Here is a 19,066-nt window from a genome sequence, read left to right as displayed (position 1 = left end):
TTGATTTTGAACTGCTTTATAAAAGCAAATATGAAGAGGACCAGGTGAAACTTTTGCTCTGACTGACTTTAAAAACTGTTCAATCCCTGTACAGAGTAGCACCTCAACAAGCAAAAGAGAGCAGGCAAGTCGCTTGCTAGCACAGTGACAACAAAATGGCACCACCCAGGCAGAGAACTGCATCGTCCCACTCAGATGTTATTCCAAGCCTGGGCCATGGAGCACTTTTTCTATGCTTTCCCTGGTTTTAAGAGCCAGCTGAAAAGGACTGGCCTCTGTTCCATTGCAGGATTTGAAGCCACGTTCTGAAGGTTGGACTAACCCAGAAAACGCTTTTCTGCAGTTTCAAACCTGGATTTTTTTTTTTAAAGCCATTCAATGCATTGTTCAATTTTGATGATTTGGGGGAGGGGTAGGCACACAGTACTACATAAGCACCTTGTTAATGTCTTCAAAAACAGTGGCATGGCTCAGATTCTTTCCCCCTTTTCAACTGGGCTCTAGGGCAAGCTGCAGCTCCTCCTCACAAACACATTCCCCAAGTTTTACCCTCGACTTAGTTGAGGGTCATGGAACATTCAGTGATTTTTGACTGAAAGTCTACCTTGGCCTTATCTGTGAGATCACCTTATAGGCAGGTATTTGTGGTACATACTACAGAAACAGACTGTGCAACAGATAAAAACAAGTTCATTACAAAAAAGTGAAAGCTCCCCAGAGGCTATTTCCTCTCTGTGTCCCATTGCAATCTCCAAAATAAAGAAAATTGTTTTCCCAGCTATAGCTTCTGTTCCTACAGACAAGATGTTTGGTGGGTTCTTCTTCAGTATGGAGCCCCTTTCTCCTGGAGGTTAGCTGCAAGCCTTCCTTCTGAAGGCCCACAGAGTTTTTCCAGTTGGGCTGCTTTTGGTGACCTGGATTAAGGCAACGTGGGAACTTTTAGTTTAACACATATTTGTGGGACAATTTGCAACAACACCATCATTGCTAGCTCCACATTTTGGGGATTTTATCCTATGTTTTTTCAAAAGAATCCCACAACAGGTGCACTGATAAAATAATCAGGGTTGTATTTCAATATGTTTGTGCATACTTAGTTCTAAAATATTCTGCAAAACCAGAATATTCTGCAAAAAATATTCTGAGAAAAACCAAATTCTATTATCTCAATCTGTTATGCAAACCAAGCAATAATTCCAATGTTGGCTTAGGTTGCATATTTCCTCTTCTACTGTGTGTCAGTAGGAGGGTCAAGAGGCTGTAAGGGAACCATGAACCATGAAAGTTCCTGCTCATTGCCACACACAACCCACCTTCCAACATTGCATCAGGCACTGGCCATACTCTTTTAAGCCCAACTTTGGAACCATAAAAGACTAGAGGGCTGGAAGTGACATCATTAAACAGGAAGTGGCCAGAAATATTAACTACATTAAATATATTAATGTAGTTTATTATATTAATGTAGTATTTATTATAGTAGTTTATTATATTAATGTAGTATTTAATATATTAAATATATATTAACTATATTAATATTATATTAATCTCCTCATTAATTAAATGCAGAACTTAAAAATATATTATTAATACACAGCAATATACATGCTTTATAAATGATCAGCTGCATCACCATTGGAGACAGGATGCTGGAGTAGGTAGATTTTGTCTGGTCCAGGAGGGCTCATTTTTTTAAACTTTGTAAGCATACCAATAGAATTGTTTTATCAAATGAACTTTGTGAACAACCAGTCTGACCAACATCACACACACACACCCCTGTGGACCCCAATCCAACTAGTCATTTCTCCCATTCTCCTTGGATAGGACTGAACCCTTTATTAATTTAATGAAATTAAATTTTTCTAGCAGCTGGTGGGGAAAACAAAAATAGACCATGAAAATATATCAGAGCTGATAAGGGTTTGGTGAGGAAGCTGATTAGTCTCCTATACTAGGAGATGCACAGCTCAAGCCTATGCATGTCTATTCAGAAGTAAGTCCCATTAGAGTCAATGGGGCTTACTCCCAGGAAAGTGTGGATAGGATTGGGCTGGCAATCACTTCATCAATGGCTGATAAGTATTCCCTTCAAATAGCAAGATTCATCACTTTAAAAATACAGCCTCTCCTCAAACAACAAGATTAATAAATCACTTTAAGAACAGTACCCTTTTTCTGCTCCTGGCCAAGTAAAGTATGTGCTTCTCTTCCCCCCCCCCCCCCTTTGCCAACTGCATGGAAGCAACTTTAAGACCCCTGGTGACTGGTAAAATAGGAAGCATTTTATTTGGGGTGGGGGAGGAAAGCGGGAAGGTTTGGAGATCGAAAGGGGGAGTGGAAGAATGAGAAGCGATCCCAGGCTGGGAACTAGGAACCAACCAGACAAAGATCAGCTAGGGTTAAGGACTGCAAGCTGAGCATGCTTGGTACTTGCCAGATGGGGGTTGGAGTCAAAGAGCTTTGGAAACATGCAGCAAACACAGAAGGCTGCAGCCTCAGAGTGGAGGGAGAAGAGGGCAGGGTGGCAGCAGCCACTCTCAAAGTCCCTCTTGAAGGGAGCAGCTGAACAACTCCCTTCTTCTGCTTTAAAAAAAGTGCAGAGATGGGCAGAAGACAGGGTCATCTTCTGCCCAGGGGTGTGACTGTATTGCTGGGAGAGGACATCCTGTGCCTCCCCTTTGAGTTCCTGGAGCCTCCCTAAAGAGCCACGCCTCACAGTTTGAATAACACTGGACTAGACATTTGCATTTAAAGAATACAATGTAAGGAGAGCCCTCCTGGTTCAGACCAAAGACTCATCTCACCCAGATCTGGATTCCCAGTGGCCAGCCAGAAGCTTCTGGGAAACCTACAAGCAGCCCCTGAAGGCAATCACCCTCCCCTACTGATTACACCTCAGGAACCTTGCAAGGCACACTGCCTATGAACACAGTGGTACAGCTATCATGGCTACTAGCTGTTGATAGGCCCATCCCTCACCATGAGTCAGCCAATTGCCTTTTAAAGCCATCCAAAACTGTGGCCATTGCCACAGCCTTTAGCAGTCAATTTCAAAGAGCACCAAGTACTAAATTTCACACTTGTGTGGTGCAACTGCAACATCACAGGCCACACCTAGCATTTGCACAACACGTAAGGATATGCTCGTCAGCAATCCTTTCACTTTCAACATTCAGTTTGAAGTTGATATACTGCCAATGTCACCCAGTGCAGCTTTTCTTGTTAGGAACCAAATTGCAGACTGCAGTCCATAAATCACTTGAGAGAGGTTTTCAAATTCCAGGAAACACTGAAGTTTCTCAAAAAACTCACAGGACTTCCTTCCTGAGAATGTCAGTGGTGGTAGAGAACACTGACTGGAAATTGGCTTGCTTATCACTACTCAGTTTCCACTGCATAAATAGTGGAGAATATTACCAGGCATGCCTTGTTTGTAAGGCACATGTCTTTGAGGGAGGGGACATAGCTCAAGGTAGAACATGCATTTTGCATGCAGAAATTCAATACAGAGCATCAGAGAAAGATTTCTTTCTAAAAACCCTGGAGAATCACTGATAGTCAGTCATTGTCGGTAACTCACCAGAATGCATGTCACCTTGGCAGGACTTGAGGTTCCAGGAAGAAGTAGCTGACAGACTTCAAACCTGCAGGACAAGGCTGCTTTTTTTATTGGAACCCCAAGGTCCTACCTGAATCAAATGCAAAATAGGAACTGGAAGGTGGCGCCAGATGCAAAATGGTGGCTCAGAGAGGATTCATTGTTTACTGAACTCCATGAGCCACTCATTAGCATAACATATAGAGAGCTACAGCTGGGTGACTACAAATCACATGTTTTAACACAACACGAAAGAACTGTTAGTAGAGCTACAGAGATAACTGGCCAGAGTTAACCAATACAAACAACTATTGTATAGGCAACAGCACAGAAATAAGTGATCAGCATAAGGTCACTGCAATGATTTTTAATACATATATATTTTTACTTCCTATTGTTAAATTACTGGGACCCCAAAAATCTTTGTTTATCTACTGCAATTCACAAGAGATCTACCAAAAGATCCTGACTGCCTGCTCTACAACATGCCCCAGAAGCCTCAATGCACAGGGGTCCCACAGCAATCTAATCAGTGTGGAAAGTAAGTGGACTAAGTAGTTTTCATACTGCACAGCAGCAGCATCTGAACAAAAGTTGATATTTCCTGCTTGGAAGAATTCTGCTCCAACTGTCAACAGCCCAGGGACTGGAGAAACAAAAAGGAGGCACAGTCTGTCATCAGCCAGAGGACTGAGGGGCTGCTGGCTTCTTTTCTATAGTTATTTATCTGTAAGTTGCCTTGGGGATCTTTTCAGCCACACTAGACGCTGTTCCAGAACCACCTTTCAGAGCGCGATACCATAGTCTTTCGAGACTGAAGGTTGCCAACAGTGCCTTGGGGATCATTTTGATCAAAAGGCAGGATATAAATTTTCAAAATTAAATAAAGGAGTATCATGCACACTGCCGTTGCTAGGGGGTGCGGGCCGCATCGGGTGACGCACCAGGGGGTGACGTGCCCTGGGGGAGGATGTGCTAACATCGCAGCATTAGGAGCTACCCCATCATGCCATACACTGTTGGATGTGGAATGGCCAGAGGGGTGCAGTGCAAAAACCAGAATTGAAATAGCTCCTTTCGTTCAAATATTATGGCCAAAAAACCGGAAGGAAAAATGCATGGAGCCCTACGGAAAGTGAAAGTGAGCTGTATCGTGCATTTACTCGCAAGTAGCTGTACTTGCCATAGCCTGTCAGAAAGGGCAGGCTGAGAGGAATCCAACGACACCACAATGGTCCCAAACCAATGAATGCAGCCCCAAAAAAACACCAGAGAAGCTCCCCACTCCCAGCTGTGAGTCTGAGCCTGAAACAAAGCCATGTGGTCACGTTTACTTGCAAATAGGTGGACTTGCCTTAGTCAAGGCAGGCTGAGAGGACTCCAAAGAGGTCAGAATGGTCCTAATTCAATGAACGCAGCCCCCCAAAACACAGAGAAGGCGGTCCCTCCTCCCAGCTGCGAGTCTATGGAGCCCTATGGAAAGTGAAGCAGCCTCATGTCGCGTTTACTCATGAGTAGGTAGACGTGCCTTGGCTGGTGGTCAGGTCAGGCAAAGGGGAATGTGAGGACACCAGAATGGTCCCGATCCGATGGAGCTGGAGTGCAACAAATGTCCAGAGGCAACCTCCCCCCTACCCCCACTAAAAAGGAAAAAAGAGCGGCTTGAACTGGTAAGGAGCATGTTTCCATTTTGCACTTGCAAAGCCAGGTGGGTCTTTATATGGATATGCCTGAAACAGAAGAACTTTAAACTGGGCACTGGGGAGGGCTGGAAAACTCACTGATTTTTTTTTTTTGAGGGGGGGGGGTGTTATTGCAGGCAGACTACAAAGTAAGCCCCATTGACCACTATGGGACTTACTTCAGGCAGACATGCATAGGATTGAGCTCACAGGCTGCAATTCTACCCACACTGTCCTGAGAGTAAGCCCCATTGACCACAATAGGACTTACTTCAGAGTAGATTCAGTTGGTGGAACAGGACTGGCTCCCCTTAATTATTTTATTTTATTTTTTTAATTATTTATAATTTATTTTAATTTGCTTGATGATGTCACTTCTGGCCATGACATCACTTCCTGGACAGACTGTCATTCTAAAAAGTGGGTCCCAGTGCTAAAAGTTTGAGAACTGCTACAATAAGATGTTACTAAGTTGACATGGGGTTGTGTGTGTGTGTGTGTGTGTGTGTGTGTGTGTGTGTGTGTGTGTGTGTGTGCGCGTGCGCACATGCGCGTGAGAAAGAGACTCTACAAGTTTTCAAAATCACTAAAATCAGAATTTGGAGGAGTAAGACCATCATGTTATATATTAATCAATGCGTAATTTCATGCAGAATGCAATGAAACAAACCACATTGAAATATCTGTGTTATAACAAAAGGTATAGCCAGAAAACCAGTGGGGGCAGGGCAATGGTACATCACCACACCCACCTGGAATGTTGCCCCACCCACTACATGGGGTGACACGCAGGCCTCCCGCACCAGGTGACTCGAATCCTAGTGACACCACTGATCATGCAGGATGCTAGATTATATTGCATCTGTGAGTTTCCATTGACTTCATGCAACAACAAACACGGCTCAAAGAAAACTATCTTCTGTAAGCAACAAGATTCCAATAAAGTCACTGTTTAGTTTGGCGAGTGCCTGCACATTGCCATCACGGCCCAGATGGTGAGAGGGAGGGGCTGCTTACATGGCACATTGCAGCGCCTGCAGTATTTATTGTTTTGCCTCCCCCTTTAGCTATACTACTGTCCTTGGCTGTGCCTTCCTCCAGTCTCTTGTACTGGTCCTCCTTTGCCTCCCTACCTTCCATCTCTCTTCTTGCTTTCTCCTCTCCTCTCATCTCCATACTTTCTCTTGCTCACCTTGCCTCTCTCTGAAGCAGTCCTTTTAAAAGGCTCATATGTAGCTCAGCCAGTCCACAGCTGATCCCCTTCACCTCGAGCACCTTCGGCTCCTACACTGCCAGCTGTTTCCTCAGAGTGGTTGGTGTCTAGCGATGACAACATCACCAAGTGCACCAAATCTGTTCTCTCCCTGTACTTTGCCATGAAGCAAAGGCCACAGCCAGTCAGAGAATTTTCCCCAAAGCAAGCTGTGTTGCATAACCAGCTTTGTTCCCCAAGCCCACCCCCCACCCCCAATTTCAGGTATGTAACACATATGCAACTCAAAATTCACTGAAAACTTACAAATTCAGGGTATGGGCAAACCAAGCAAATCCAAAAACATTTGTGTTGATACCAAGATGTAGGCTTCAAATAAATCTGTTGCCAGGAGAGAGGCAGATTTTTACATATTGGATAAAGTTCCTGCTGAAATAAAGAAAGCTGAGATTTCTGATAGTTTGGACCGTACTTTTGGGAAAACTCCTTTGCTGTCTCCTAATCCCAACTGAGAGAACTTCAGATCAGTTGCTTTTATCCATAAATCTTGCACTATTCTTCCTTCTTGGCTCTCCCCCCCCCCCTTAAATCTGAGTCCACTGTTGATGTCTGGGGGCCCTATGGTTTATAGTTTAAAGCAACCAAAGGTTATCATCATTACAGGTGTTCGCCACTTAACAGGGATACGTTCTCCTATCCCCGTTGTTATGAGATTTTGGTCATTAAGTGAACATTCCAATCTATTGCCTTTGTTGTGTAAACAGACCTCCCTGCCAGATACTAGCTGGCTGCACAGGCTACTGGCGATAGATTGTCTCTTCTTTGCATTAAGAGCCTCTCCGTTGCATAAACAGACACTCTACTGCAGGCTATGAGAGACTCGATTGCCTCATTAAGAGCATTTTTACTGCGCTTTGACCATGGTCATATATGTGGTCCATCGTTAAGCAAATGGTTGTTAAGCAGCGCACACCTGTACTTGTAAGGAAGTCACTCTCCGACTTCAAAGCCCACAACCATCCATATAATCCACTTCTCATGCGTAACGGTTTACCTCTATTGTTGGATCGTATTCATCTACAAAATGATTCTGAATTAGCTGTATCGTCAAGGCACTCTTGCCTACACCACCAGCTCCAACAACGACAAGCTTGTATTCTGTCATCTTCTGCAGGCCTCCTGAAGATCAAGCAGAAATAGCAGCTTTGTTAAACAGAACACTAGAACTTCTTCAGCATTTAGAACAAATTCGGAGAATTGGGAGTGTATCTCCCCTTCCAGTCCCATGAGAAAGAGACCCAATGTAAAGAGCACTCTATAATCATGCCAACTTCTTATTCTTAGAATGTAATTCTATTCACATTTTCCTGGGAGTAAGCGCCACTGTACCCAACTGAACTTACTTCTGAATAGACATGTTGTTAAGGATCATGCTGTTTATTATTATTATAATCAAGTGTCTCTTGGATCATTAGAATAGGTGGCAAAGAGATCTAGACCAAATTTTTGCTAAGTATGATTTGCCAATCAAAGCTTACAAACCCTTCCAAAGGACAAGGAACACCATCCCACCCCTGCAGTTTTCTCACTTTTACTCCCAAGTCCTGAAAAGTGCCTTAACAAAACCTACTTCTAGCCAGAGGGGCACATATATGACACAGTCAGTATCAGTAATAGCTGGTGAGGTTAAGTTAGGTTCTGTACTTGGATAACCAATACTGAATCTCGTTTCCAACAAGACTCTTAGAATAAGCATCTTGAAAATCATCACTGTATCTTTTGGCATCCAAAAGGTACATACTTTACCACAGTTAAGACACTAGGCAGCAGCAACCCTTCCTATCCCAAATTATATTCATGACATCCACCATAATCCATCCACCAGACCACATATTATACAAGACCACTCTTTCAAATGTTTGTCAAGCACTTTTGGCCAATTCCAAAACGGTGAACTGCAGCCTTAAATGGGTAGATGGCCAAAACCTAGGAAGCCGTTATTGGGGGCAACTCAATGCAAGTTGCTTCAAGGAAGCTATTCTTCCAATCAGCACACAGGACAAAAAGTGGATCCCATGCCTTACCTTTCCAATAAGTGCCTATTCATCCTTTAAACCTAAGGTTGTCTGTATCAACTTCCAGTGGTGGTGACACAGACTGAGCCAGTTGTGGAACTCAGGCTGAACTGGCTTTTGACACCCAACTACAACTAATTTTTCAAATGACTGCAATCAAGCATCACACACAGATTTGGGATGAAATCAGAATGTGGCATTTGGCGAGAGATTAGAATGTGGCATATTTTTACTTGGTTCTTGAAAGAGTATACAGGTCAAGCAACTCTCCAATGGGTGAACAGTCCCTGATCCGTCTTGCTTGCCTGCCCTGGAGCATTAAAACTAGTGGGATGCTCAAAAGGACTGAAGGATTGTACCCTTCCTTCCTTGCCCCACTAAGCTTTTTAACAATTTTAAAGGGGGAGGCATACAAGGGACCTTGATCCATAGGTAATTGAATCCGCTGATACGGGATCCATGGGTCCATCTGTACTGCAACCAAGGTGGTGTGACACCCCACACTCAGCAAATATTAAGACAGGAAAATAATCTCTTGGAATGACATATAATTTAACACCATCAGCTGAATGGCGGACAGGAAAAGGCAAATTTGCATTTGGCATTTCCATCAAATTAAAATTTTATATTTTGGATTTATCCTAGGATGATTGTTACTAGTTACATTCTCTATACCTTTTAGAGTAAATTTTTATCTCATTAGTAATTTATGAGCCTATAAGAACTCAGCACTTCAGTTACTGTGAAGTAACTTCTACTGCTAATTTCCATGTATGTGATAGATACCCATAAAATACGGTGGAGACTAGTACCAGGTTTTGTTGAAATGATCAACTTCTTCAGCAGACAAAGTGATTTTATTCATACCCAATTCATTCTCCTTACAACTGCATGGAGTAAGCTAGGATGAGAAGGATTGTGACTTGCCCAAAGTCATCCTTGGCTGAACAGGAACTAAAACCTGGGTTTTTGCGCTTACAACCACGCTACACTAACTATACACATCTCTAACATTCAATCTTCAGGAACACTTTCCACACTGGCATGTCCCTGAAGGAACCAGAAACCATCTGCTGCCACAGACCCGTGCAAGTTGCAGAGAGTGAAGGAATGTTCTAGGATATATACTTAGTTCAGCAGGGTGCTGGCCCCATCCTTGACCTACATAATGAAAAGTATTACCTACAGCTTCCATTTTTTTTTCTTTTTGCCATGATCATTTTTCCACCTACAACTGCTATCACAGACAGACACTGTGCACAGAAGAGGATGGCTTGCCCCACAGTTGTCCATGAAGTTAAGGAGAGGCTTCTCCAATTGTTTCTGTCTCCTGATCTCTGCTTTGCACCACTGTGTCTGACTTGCACCTCTTTTGAAGAAAGCCACAGCTTGCTACTGGTGCACTGCTGCCGCACGTCCAGTGTGGCCAGGGAAGGCAAAGCAATGCAGTATTACCAGTTCTGCTTCTTCCACTGGTTGAAAAGCATGGGCCAAGAGAACACCTAATACAGGTCCCGCCTCCATGTCCACGGATTCAGGACCCGTGGTGGAAGCCAGACCTTAACTCCCAGACATGCCCTCCAGTCACATCCAGGAGCCTTTCTGAAGCCTGTAGAGGCCACACCTCAGAACACCGATGGATAGTGATCAGAGAACATCTACGGTGGCCTCTAGACATCCTGTGGACAGCACCTGTGAATTTGTTTGTCCATGGGTTTTGGTATGGGGGTCCGAAAACAGATCCCCCGTGGATACAGAGGTCCAACTATATATCCCCACAACTATGTGTTGCAAGGAAAGCCAAAAATAGTGAGCAAGTTCTTTCAGGGAAAGCTGTCTGCCATGGCCAATCTTCCAAGGTGGGGGGGAAAGGGTTGTGGTTCAATGGCAGAGCATCTATTTTGCAAGTAAAAAATCCCAGGTTCAATCCCTGCATCTCCATGAACGGCAGAAAAGCCCTGCACAGTGACTGCCAGCCAGTGTAGACAACACTGAGCTAAAGATGAACTGACTTATGGTTTGACTCCATAAGGCAACTTCCTCTGTTTACTGCTGATGTTCTCATTGAGGAATCCATGATAAACTTTCTAGGAATTCCTGGCTTTCCCAGAACACCATCTAAATACTACTGCAACAGTGGCCAGGTTTTCAATTTTTCAATCACTTATTCTACAAATATAGCTCAGAGTAGTGCTGCACCCAGCGTTCCATCTGCTGCGCCCGATCCTGGATGACCTCGCCTGTGGCAGACTTCAGAGGGGCAATTTTCTTCTGTGTTGGACCTAGGGCCTGCTTGATACCATCATACATCCCCTTGATGTTGCCCGTGTCAGCTGCTATCTGTATCTCGGAACAGAGCTGGAGCCAGTAGTCGTTAGCACATCTCCTGGCAGTCCAGCGTTCCATCTGCTGCGCCCGATCCTGGATGACCTCGCCTGTGGCAGACTTCAGAGGGGCAATTTTCTTCTGTGTTGGACCTAGGGCCTGCTTGATACCATCATACATCCCCTTGATGTTGCCCGTGTCAGCTGCTATCTGTATCTCGGAACAGAGCTGGAGCCAGTAGTCGTTAGCACATCTCCTGGCAGTCTGTTGGACTTTGCTGCGAGCAGTTCGGAGGACCTGCAGGTTGCGCTCACTGGGACAGACCTTGTATGCTGCTGCAGATGGAACGCTGGGTGCAGCACTACTCTGAGCTATATTCCAGAGAAAATGTAGTCACCGAAGAAGCACTGAACAACATTGAGTGCCTGCCTGTGCTGGAAGAGCTTGACAGTGAACCAACCCTAGAAGAACTTCACGTGGCCCTGGACTCCCTTGCCTTTGGCAAGGCACCTGGAAAAGACAGCATCCCTGCTGAAGTCCTAAAATGCTGCAAAGAGATCATCGTCACTGAGCTGCATGAAATCCTCTGTCTCTGCTGGAGAGAAGGTGGAGTACCTCAAGACATGAGGGATGCAAACATCATCACGCTGTACAAGAACAAAGGTGACAGGGGTGACTGCAACAACTACCGCGGCATCTCTCTCCTTAGCGTTGTAGGAAAGCTGTTTGCCCGAGTTGTACTAAAGAGGCTCCAGGTACTTGCAGAGAGCGTCTATCCAGAATCGCAGTGTGGATTCCGAGCCAACAGGTCCACCACTGATATGGTATTCTCCCTTAGACAACTGCAGGAGAAATGCAGGGAACAACGACAGCCACTCTTTATAGCCTTCATAGATCTCACAAAGGCTTTCGACCTGGTCAGCAGAGACGGCCTCTTCAAGATTCTCCCCAAGATTGGATGTCCACCCAGGCTCCTCAGCATCATCAGATCCTTCCACAAGGACATGAAGGGCACTGTTGTCTTCGATGGCTCCACATCAGACCCTTTTGACATCCGAAGCGGAGTGAAGCAGGGCTGTGTTCTTGCACCAACCTTGTTTGGGATTTTCTTCGCTGTCCTGCTGAAGCAGGCCTTTGGAACTGCAACAGAAAGCATCTATCTCCGGACCAGATCAGACGGAAAGCTCTTCAACCTCTCCAGACTGAGAGCAAAATCCAAAGTCCAGCTGAAATGTCTGCGTGACTTCCTCTTTGCCGACGATGCAGCTGTCACTACCCACTCTGCCAAAGATCTCCAGCAGCTCATGGATCGTTTTAGCAAGGCCTGCCAAGATTTTGGACTGACAATCAGCCTGAAGAAAACACAGGTCATGGTTCAGGATGTGGACTCACCTCCCTGCATTACAATCTCTGAGCATGAACTGGAGGTTGTCCATGACTTTGTGTACCTTGGCTCAACGATCTCCGACACTCATTCTCTCGATGCCGAGCTAAACAGGCACATCGGTAAAGCAGCTACCACGTTTTCCAGACTCACAAAGAGAGTCTGGTCCAACAAGAAGCTGACGGAACATACCAAGATCCAGGTCTACAGAGCTTGCGTCCTGAGTACACTTCTGTACTGCAGCGAGTCATGGACTCTTCGCCCACAACAGGAGAGGAAACTGAGCGCTTTCCACATGCGCTGCCTCCGACGCATCCTCGGCATCACCTGGCAGGACAAAGTTCCAAACAACACAGTCCTGGAACGTGCTGGAATCCCTAGCATGTATTCACTGCTGAAACAGAGACGCCTGCGTTGGCTTGGTCATGTCGTGAGAATGGATGATGGCCGGATCCCAAAGGATCTCCTCTATGGAGAACTCGTGCAAGGAAAGCGCCCTACAGGTAGACCACAGCTGCGATACAAGGACATCTGCAAGAGGGATCTGAAGGCCTTAGGGATGGACCTCAACAAGTGGGAAACCCTGGCCTCTGAGCGGCCCGCTTGGAGGCAGGCTGTGCAGCATGGCCTTTCCCAGTTTGAAGAGACACTTTGCCAACAGTCTGAGGCTAAGAGGCAAAGAAGGAAGGCCCATAGCCAGGGAGACAGACCAGGGACAGACTGCACTTGCTCCCGGTGTGGAAGGGATTGTCACTCCCGGATTGGCCTTTTCAGCCACACTAGACGCTGTGCCAGAACCACCTTTCAGAGCGCGATACCATAGTCTTTCGAGACTGAAGGTTGCCAATACAATTCTACAAATAGGGAAGGAAGTGTGTGTTTCAAACCACAACGCAAGTGAAAACCATACTACACATGCAGCATTCCCTGAAAATGCTTGACCTTGAATTGCTAGCCACCTAGGAAGGGCAGTTAGCACAAAGCCTCAAGCTCTCTGAAACATTCGTTATTACACCCACCACACAAAAGCTGACTAAAATTGTGACACACAATACAGTGTTGTTCATAGCTGTGCATCATGCAGACCACTGTGATGGTGTGGAAAAATTCACCTGACCTGAAATAATAGTATATTTTGTGGTGTAGTTCACACCATGTGGGGCCACTGTGGAGCCACAACAGTTACAAGGAACAGTTTTTGTGTGCTTTTTTTTTTTTTAAAAAAAAAAGCTTCTCTGTGGTAAGTCCTAACACTTGGAGTCATCATGCCAGTAGTTGCTAACCTCTGTTTTCGCAGAAATATTTTGGTGGTGGCAAAGTTCTTACACAAACCAATTTATAAGGCGTCCCAGAGAAAGGTTTTCCAAAATCAGTTTCAAAGTTAACACCTCACACTCCTAGTTTGATGTGACATTGCCCACAACTAAACTAAGTTTCCTGGTTGGGTCAGACTAAGGCACATCTACTCAAGCATTACGCTTCCAGCAGTGGCCAGGCAGATACTTCTAGGACAGGGCTGTCCAAAGTTTTTGGCAAGAGGGCCACATCATCTCTCTGACACTGTGTTGTGGGCCAGGGGAAAAAAGAATTAATTTACATTTAAAATTTGAATAAGTTTACATAAGTTTACATAAATGAATATATTAAAGATGAACTTATACGAATGAATCAAGGTCTTGCAATAGCTCAAGGCCTATAAAAGACCTTGCACAAAGCAAGGCTGGTCTTTCCTTTGCTGCGGCTACTGCATCACAGATGTGAAACAGCAAGCAGTGGTGGAAGCCCTCATCCCACAGCTCACGCAAGAGGTCAAACAGTCACCCTCACGCTGAGAGCAGGTGTGTTGGGCCAGTGAGGGCTCCAACAAATCTCCAGAGGGCCAGAGGCTGAGAGCTCCCAGCAGGCCGCATTGAGAGACCTTGAGGGCCGCAAGTGGCCCCAGGGCCGGGGTTTGGGCACCCCGTTCTAGGAAACTGAAACAGAGCAGGACGGTGTTTGGCCCTCCCTTGTATATCACAGCACCTGGTATTCAGCAGCACTCCACCTCCTGCCATGGAAATTCCATTCAGCTGCTAATGAACCTATTCCCCATGTGTATGTCTAATCTTTTTCAAAAGCCATCACCCCAAAGCGGAAGGAACAATTCCCCTACTGTTCTGTGGTATGGAAAAGTGTGTAATCTGAACGCACAACCCCTGGGCAGAACTTGATTAAAATGCTGCAACTAAATCACAGGCAGCTCAATCCTAACTTGCACTGGTAGGCCAACTGGCCTGCACTATGCCTAGCAGAGGTTAGGAGGTGGCTGAAGGGCAATTTGGGATAAGGGGATATTTTTCACCTTACCCCATGTTAAGCCCCAGCCACCCCTATGGGGCTATTCCAATCTGCACCAGCAAATTCACTGGTGCAAATCCAAGCAACTGGCTGAGTAAGGCTGTTCAGGCCAGGGACAGGATTTGGATGTCCTGGCACAGGCTGGTCCCATCCCTTCCCTGCCTCCTGGACTGTCCTCCCCGCCTCCACAATGCCCTTCTACCACCCTCTCCCACCTTCTGCCAACACAAAGTTATCCCCTTCTGTCAGCGTAGGAATAGGATCCAGCAGGAACAGGACGGCACGCATCCTTTCGCCAGCATGGTCTGCTGCCAAGTTGCCAAAAACTTGCTTTTGGGCATGTTTGCAATGCATGAGAGCCAGCGCAGGAGGAATTGCCCTTTGGATTGCCCTGTAAGACATACATATTGCACAGGAAGCACACAGCAGCACATGAAATGTTGCTGAGAAAAGACAGGTACCTTTCCCTTCCATAACATGCCTGAGCCAATAGCAGGAAGCCAGCCCTGCAAGTTTCATACCCCACAGAGGTCCTGCAGTCATTTCCAGCAACCTTATGGTGTGCTTTGTGCAAAGATTAGATTTGTTACTCTAGTACACCCTATTCCAAATATGGGTCACGGAGTTGCTGTAGAGTGGAATGATGCATAGTCTTGTTTTTAATTGATCCAGTTAACTTCAAAAAACACAAGCAAGCTTTAGAGTTCCACGTAGTTTTTTCAAACCAAGGCGCTCAAAGCAAAACGTGTTTGCCATATTGTGCTTTCTGCTAGCCAAGCCTGCTGCTTTTAAAGAAAAAGGAGAGCGCTGCAAGCACATATTATGCTGTAGATCCCAAATAGTTCAGCCTTGCTGGGAAAATGTGAAGTTACAAAGGCCTTTTAGAAACAAAACAGTAAACAAGAAACATCCATTAACCTCTTAATATTTTAACTACTAGTAAGCTATTGCACTGTTTTAAGAAGGCTAGTATGAGCCAGTGACCCCACAGCATCGTTGCCTCTTCAATTGCTGTGGTTACAGCAGGTGGCAGCAACCACAAACACAAGGAAATGGCACACCCACACTTATAGGATCTCTTGCTATGACTGGCAACTAGATACAAAATGAAGAGCTCCTTTGATTTAAACCAGGAATCTTCATCACTAACATTTGTTCATAGTCATTAGCTACTCTTGCTTCCAAATGTACATTGATTGTAAGCTCCTAGGGATCAGGGATCTAGAATGTTTTGCTTAATATTTATATACCATCTTCCAACACAAGCAAAAAAGAGATGGCTCCCTGTCCCAAAGGGGCTCACTGTTTAAAAAGAAAAAAAGGCACAAGGAAGACATCAGTGATAGCCAAAGGGAAGGATGCTAGGCTTGTTGAGAGAGGGCAGTTGTACTCCTATTAAATATGGGACAGTCACAAAGGATAATAAGATTTGGGAAGAAATCCAGGAGTACCATCCTTATGCATAACCACACTGGGGGGACACAGAAGAGTGTGTATAACATGAGGGCCCCAGGAGACATTTCCCTGGCAGGAATGGAAAATAAAGATGTCTAAGGCAGTGTTTCTCAAACTGTGGGACGGGACCCACTAGGTGGGTCACGAGCCCATTTCAGGTGGGTCCCCATTCATTTCAATATTTTATTTTTAATACGTTAGACTTGATGCTACCATGATATGTGACTGAATTTGGGGAAATGTTATAGACCTGTACTTTTAACAAGGTACTATGTATATTATTTTAACAATGATAGTAAATGGGACTTACTCCTGGGTAAGTGTGGGAAGGATTGCAGCCTAGGACTGTTAAAAATTTTCCTGCTTGATGATGTCACTTCTGATCATGACATCACTTCCAGTGGGTCCTGACAGATTCTGGATTCTGACAGATAAAAAGTGGGTCCCAGTACTAAATGTGTGAGAACCACTGGTCTAAGGAATGCATCAGACAAAATGCTTAATTTTATGGTGACCTCTGTCTTGCCAAGTCACTTAATAATTCAGAAATGTCTGTAAGTATATCCTGCAAAGGATTCAAAGCCCCATCGATCATAGTCCTTTAGGGCTAGATCATGCTCACAGGTGTGAAAAGAACTAAAAATGAAGCATATTTACATCCCATTCATTTCAATGGGTGAGGTGAGCACATGATTAGATTCACTGAAGTGAATAAAACTTACAGCCGAATCCTATGACTGCTAGCGCCGCCAGGAGCAGCAGTGCCAAAATAGCAAGGGCTAGATCTAGCAGCCCTACAGAGGCCATGGGAAGTCTTCTCAGGGGAAGGGGACATTCGTAGCCTGTAGGGCTACTCAAGTCTACGCCAGCTATTTTGTCAGCACAGACTGGAGAACTTCTGTGTCAGGTTTTTCAGCCCAACATGGAGGATAGGAACTGGCGGAGAAGGCCTCTGCTGGTCCCACCCCCCTCCCACCCCACCCTGGACAATCTCCACCTCTGAACAGCTGCACTGGTGCCACTTATTGCCAGCCAGCATCCTTCTAGCACTGGGCCCGGCACCAACTGGTGCTGGCCCGGCAGCAGCACTCCTCTCTCCCGTGGTGCCATAACGTGGTAAGCTCATGCTTACCAGAGCCATGAGCCCATATGATTGCACCCTTAAAGTGCTTAACATTGGCTGGATCATACCATAAACATAAACAACTGTCACTGGCAAAGTATTAATGTGCACTGCACTTTATAAACTATGTGAGGCCTGCCCCAAAGAATTTACCATCTAAAATTCAGCACAAGGCAAATAAGAGAGGAGGGAAGGATGAAGGCAAGGAAAGAATATGTATTTTTAGAAAAATACATATACAAGTTAAGCCAGTTTGGAACATATTCTGACCACAGAGATGCACACGTAACCCTCTCCTGAGTGCTGTCCTACAGCCACTAAATTGACATGCAGCTACTGCACAGTGTGGGTGTGGAGAGAGAAAATGTGTATAGCCACAGTTCTCCCCCAGGGACATGCTGTGGGCAGGGAGGCAGAGCCTCCGCACCTGAGTTCTTTGAAAAACACTGTGTGAGGCACCCAAGCACCCACACACGGAACCCTAGACTCCAGACCCTGTTGAGCACATAGGTAGTGGGTGCCTCAAATAGCTGCAGCACTTTTTGAAGGACTCCAGTGGGTAGGCTCTGCCTCACCTGCCTCCCCACCCACTGTACGTCTCTGTGAATCTCCCCCCCCCCAATGATTTGGATAGTCTGGTCAGAGAACCGTGTGAAGCAGACCCAGGGCCTCCAGGATACAGAGTCCGCCCATCAGCATGCCTCCTCTGAGTGGAACTCTAAACTGCAAGCCCCGCGGGGCAGAGACTTGCCCTCTTGTACTCCCTGAAGCAGACTCAGCACGCCACCATCCATCCCCATTCCTGCTGTGTCCCCAAGCCTGCGCAGCTGGAGCAAAAGCGTGTTTCTCCCCACTGCTCCCTGCCTCCCTTTGAAAGCGGAGTTGCAGAGCCCTCGGGGCGGAGACCAGCCCACCTAGTAACCTGTGAAGGGCTCCGGCTCCGGAGCAGGAGGCCTCCCGAGCAAGTTTTCAAACAGGAACTCGCCGCGGCTCTGCACAGGTGGGTGCGCCTGGGCACTGCTCGCTCCGAGGGCGCCTGGAGGGGCTCGCCGGCACCCCCCGCAAGGAGCCCAGCGCCCCGATCACGCCTGCAGCGGGCTGGGCTGGGCTGGGCGGCCCCGGTGGCGCTCCGGAGAGGCTGGGCGGGGAGCGCCCTGGAGAGCTGGTTGCGCGGCGCGCTGCTCCCGCAGCCCTACCTGCTCTTCCCGCGGACGCCGCCCGAGCGCAGGGCTCGCTTCGGCTTCTCCGGAGGCGCCGCGGCGTGAAATGGCCAGAGCCGAGCCGGGCTGGGCTGGGCTGGCGAGCGGAAGGGCGCGCGGTGGGGTGGCCCCTTTTCCCCTCTCCAAAGTAGGACTCGATACGCTCGGGCGCTCAATGCGCCTGCCCGGTCGGTGGGGCGGGGACCAGGGGTGGGAGGGGCGGGTTGGGGGAGGGAGGGGGCGGTAGGGGCGGTGCTGGAGCCTTGGTGCAGGATCCCCCCCCGCATGCAGCTGGAGCCGTGCGCCAAGCAGCCAGCCAGGCTGGTTACATAAAGGCGAGCAGAATGAATGGGTGGACGGATGGATAGGTGGCTGGCTAGATAAACCCCCAGAAGTGCAATGCTTCCAGCCTGTGCGTGCTTCCCCGGGGGTAAGCCCCATGGAGCCAAGGGTGGTGGGGAGGATCGAGCTCCCTGCAGGGGAGATCAGGGCCGGGAGGCTGGCTGCAGTCCTCGGGTCTCCATGCCCCCCCTGTGCGCCCTGCAGAGCGCACTTCCCAGTCAAGGCGCAGAGGGTCGCCCTGGGAGTCAGGGAGAGGCATGTTTACTCGCAAGAAAGCCCCGCTGTGTTCAATGGGGCTTGCTCCCAGGTAAAAGGGGTCGGGATTGCAAC

At 46.9% G+C, this 19,066-nt stretch overlaps 1 protein-coding gene across 1 annotated transcript in view; it reads right to left on the bottom strand.

The window, feature by feature from the left end:
- The window catches only part of KRAS (KRAS proto-oncogene, GTPase), a 48,453-nt gene extending 29,891 nt beyond the window's left edge, over nucleotides 1-18,562 (bottom strand). Inside the window, exons 1-2 of the mRNA XM_066634653.1 lie at nucleotides 18,392-18,562; nucleotides 7,551-7,675 (exon numbers count right to left, since the gene is read on the bottom strand). Coding sequence (XP_066490750.1) covers nucleotides 7,551-7,661 — 111 coding nt within the window. The 5' untranslated portion in view covers nucleotides 7,662-7,675; nucleotides 18,392-18,562. The remainder of the gene's footprint in view (nucleotides 1-7,550; nucleotides 7,676-18,391) is intronic.
- Nucleotides 18,563-19,066: the final 504 nt, after the last annotated feature.

Source organism: Tiliqua scincoides, chromosome 7 (assembly GCF_035046505.1).
Source record: "Tiliqua scincoides isolate rTilSci1 chromosome 7, rTilSci1.hap2, whole genome shotgun sequence".
NCBI lineage: Eukaryota > Metazoa > Chordata > Lepidosauria > Squamata > Scincidae > Tiliqua > Tiliqua scincoides.
This window is presented reverse-complemented; position numbering and strand designations above follow the sequence as displayed.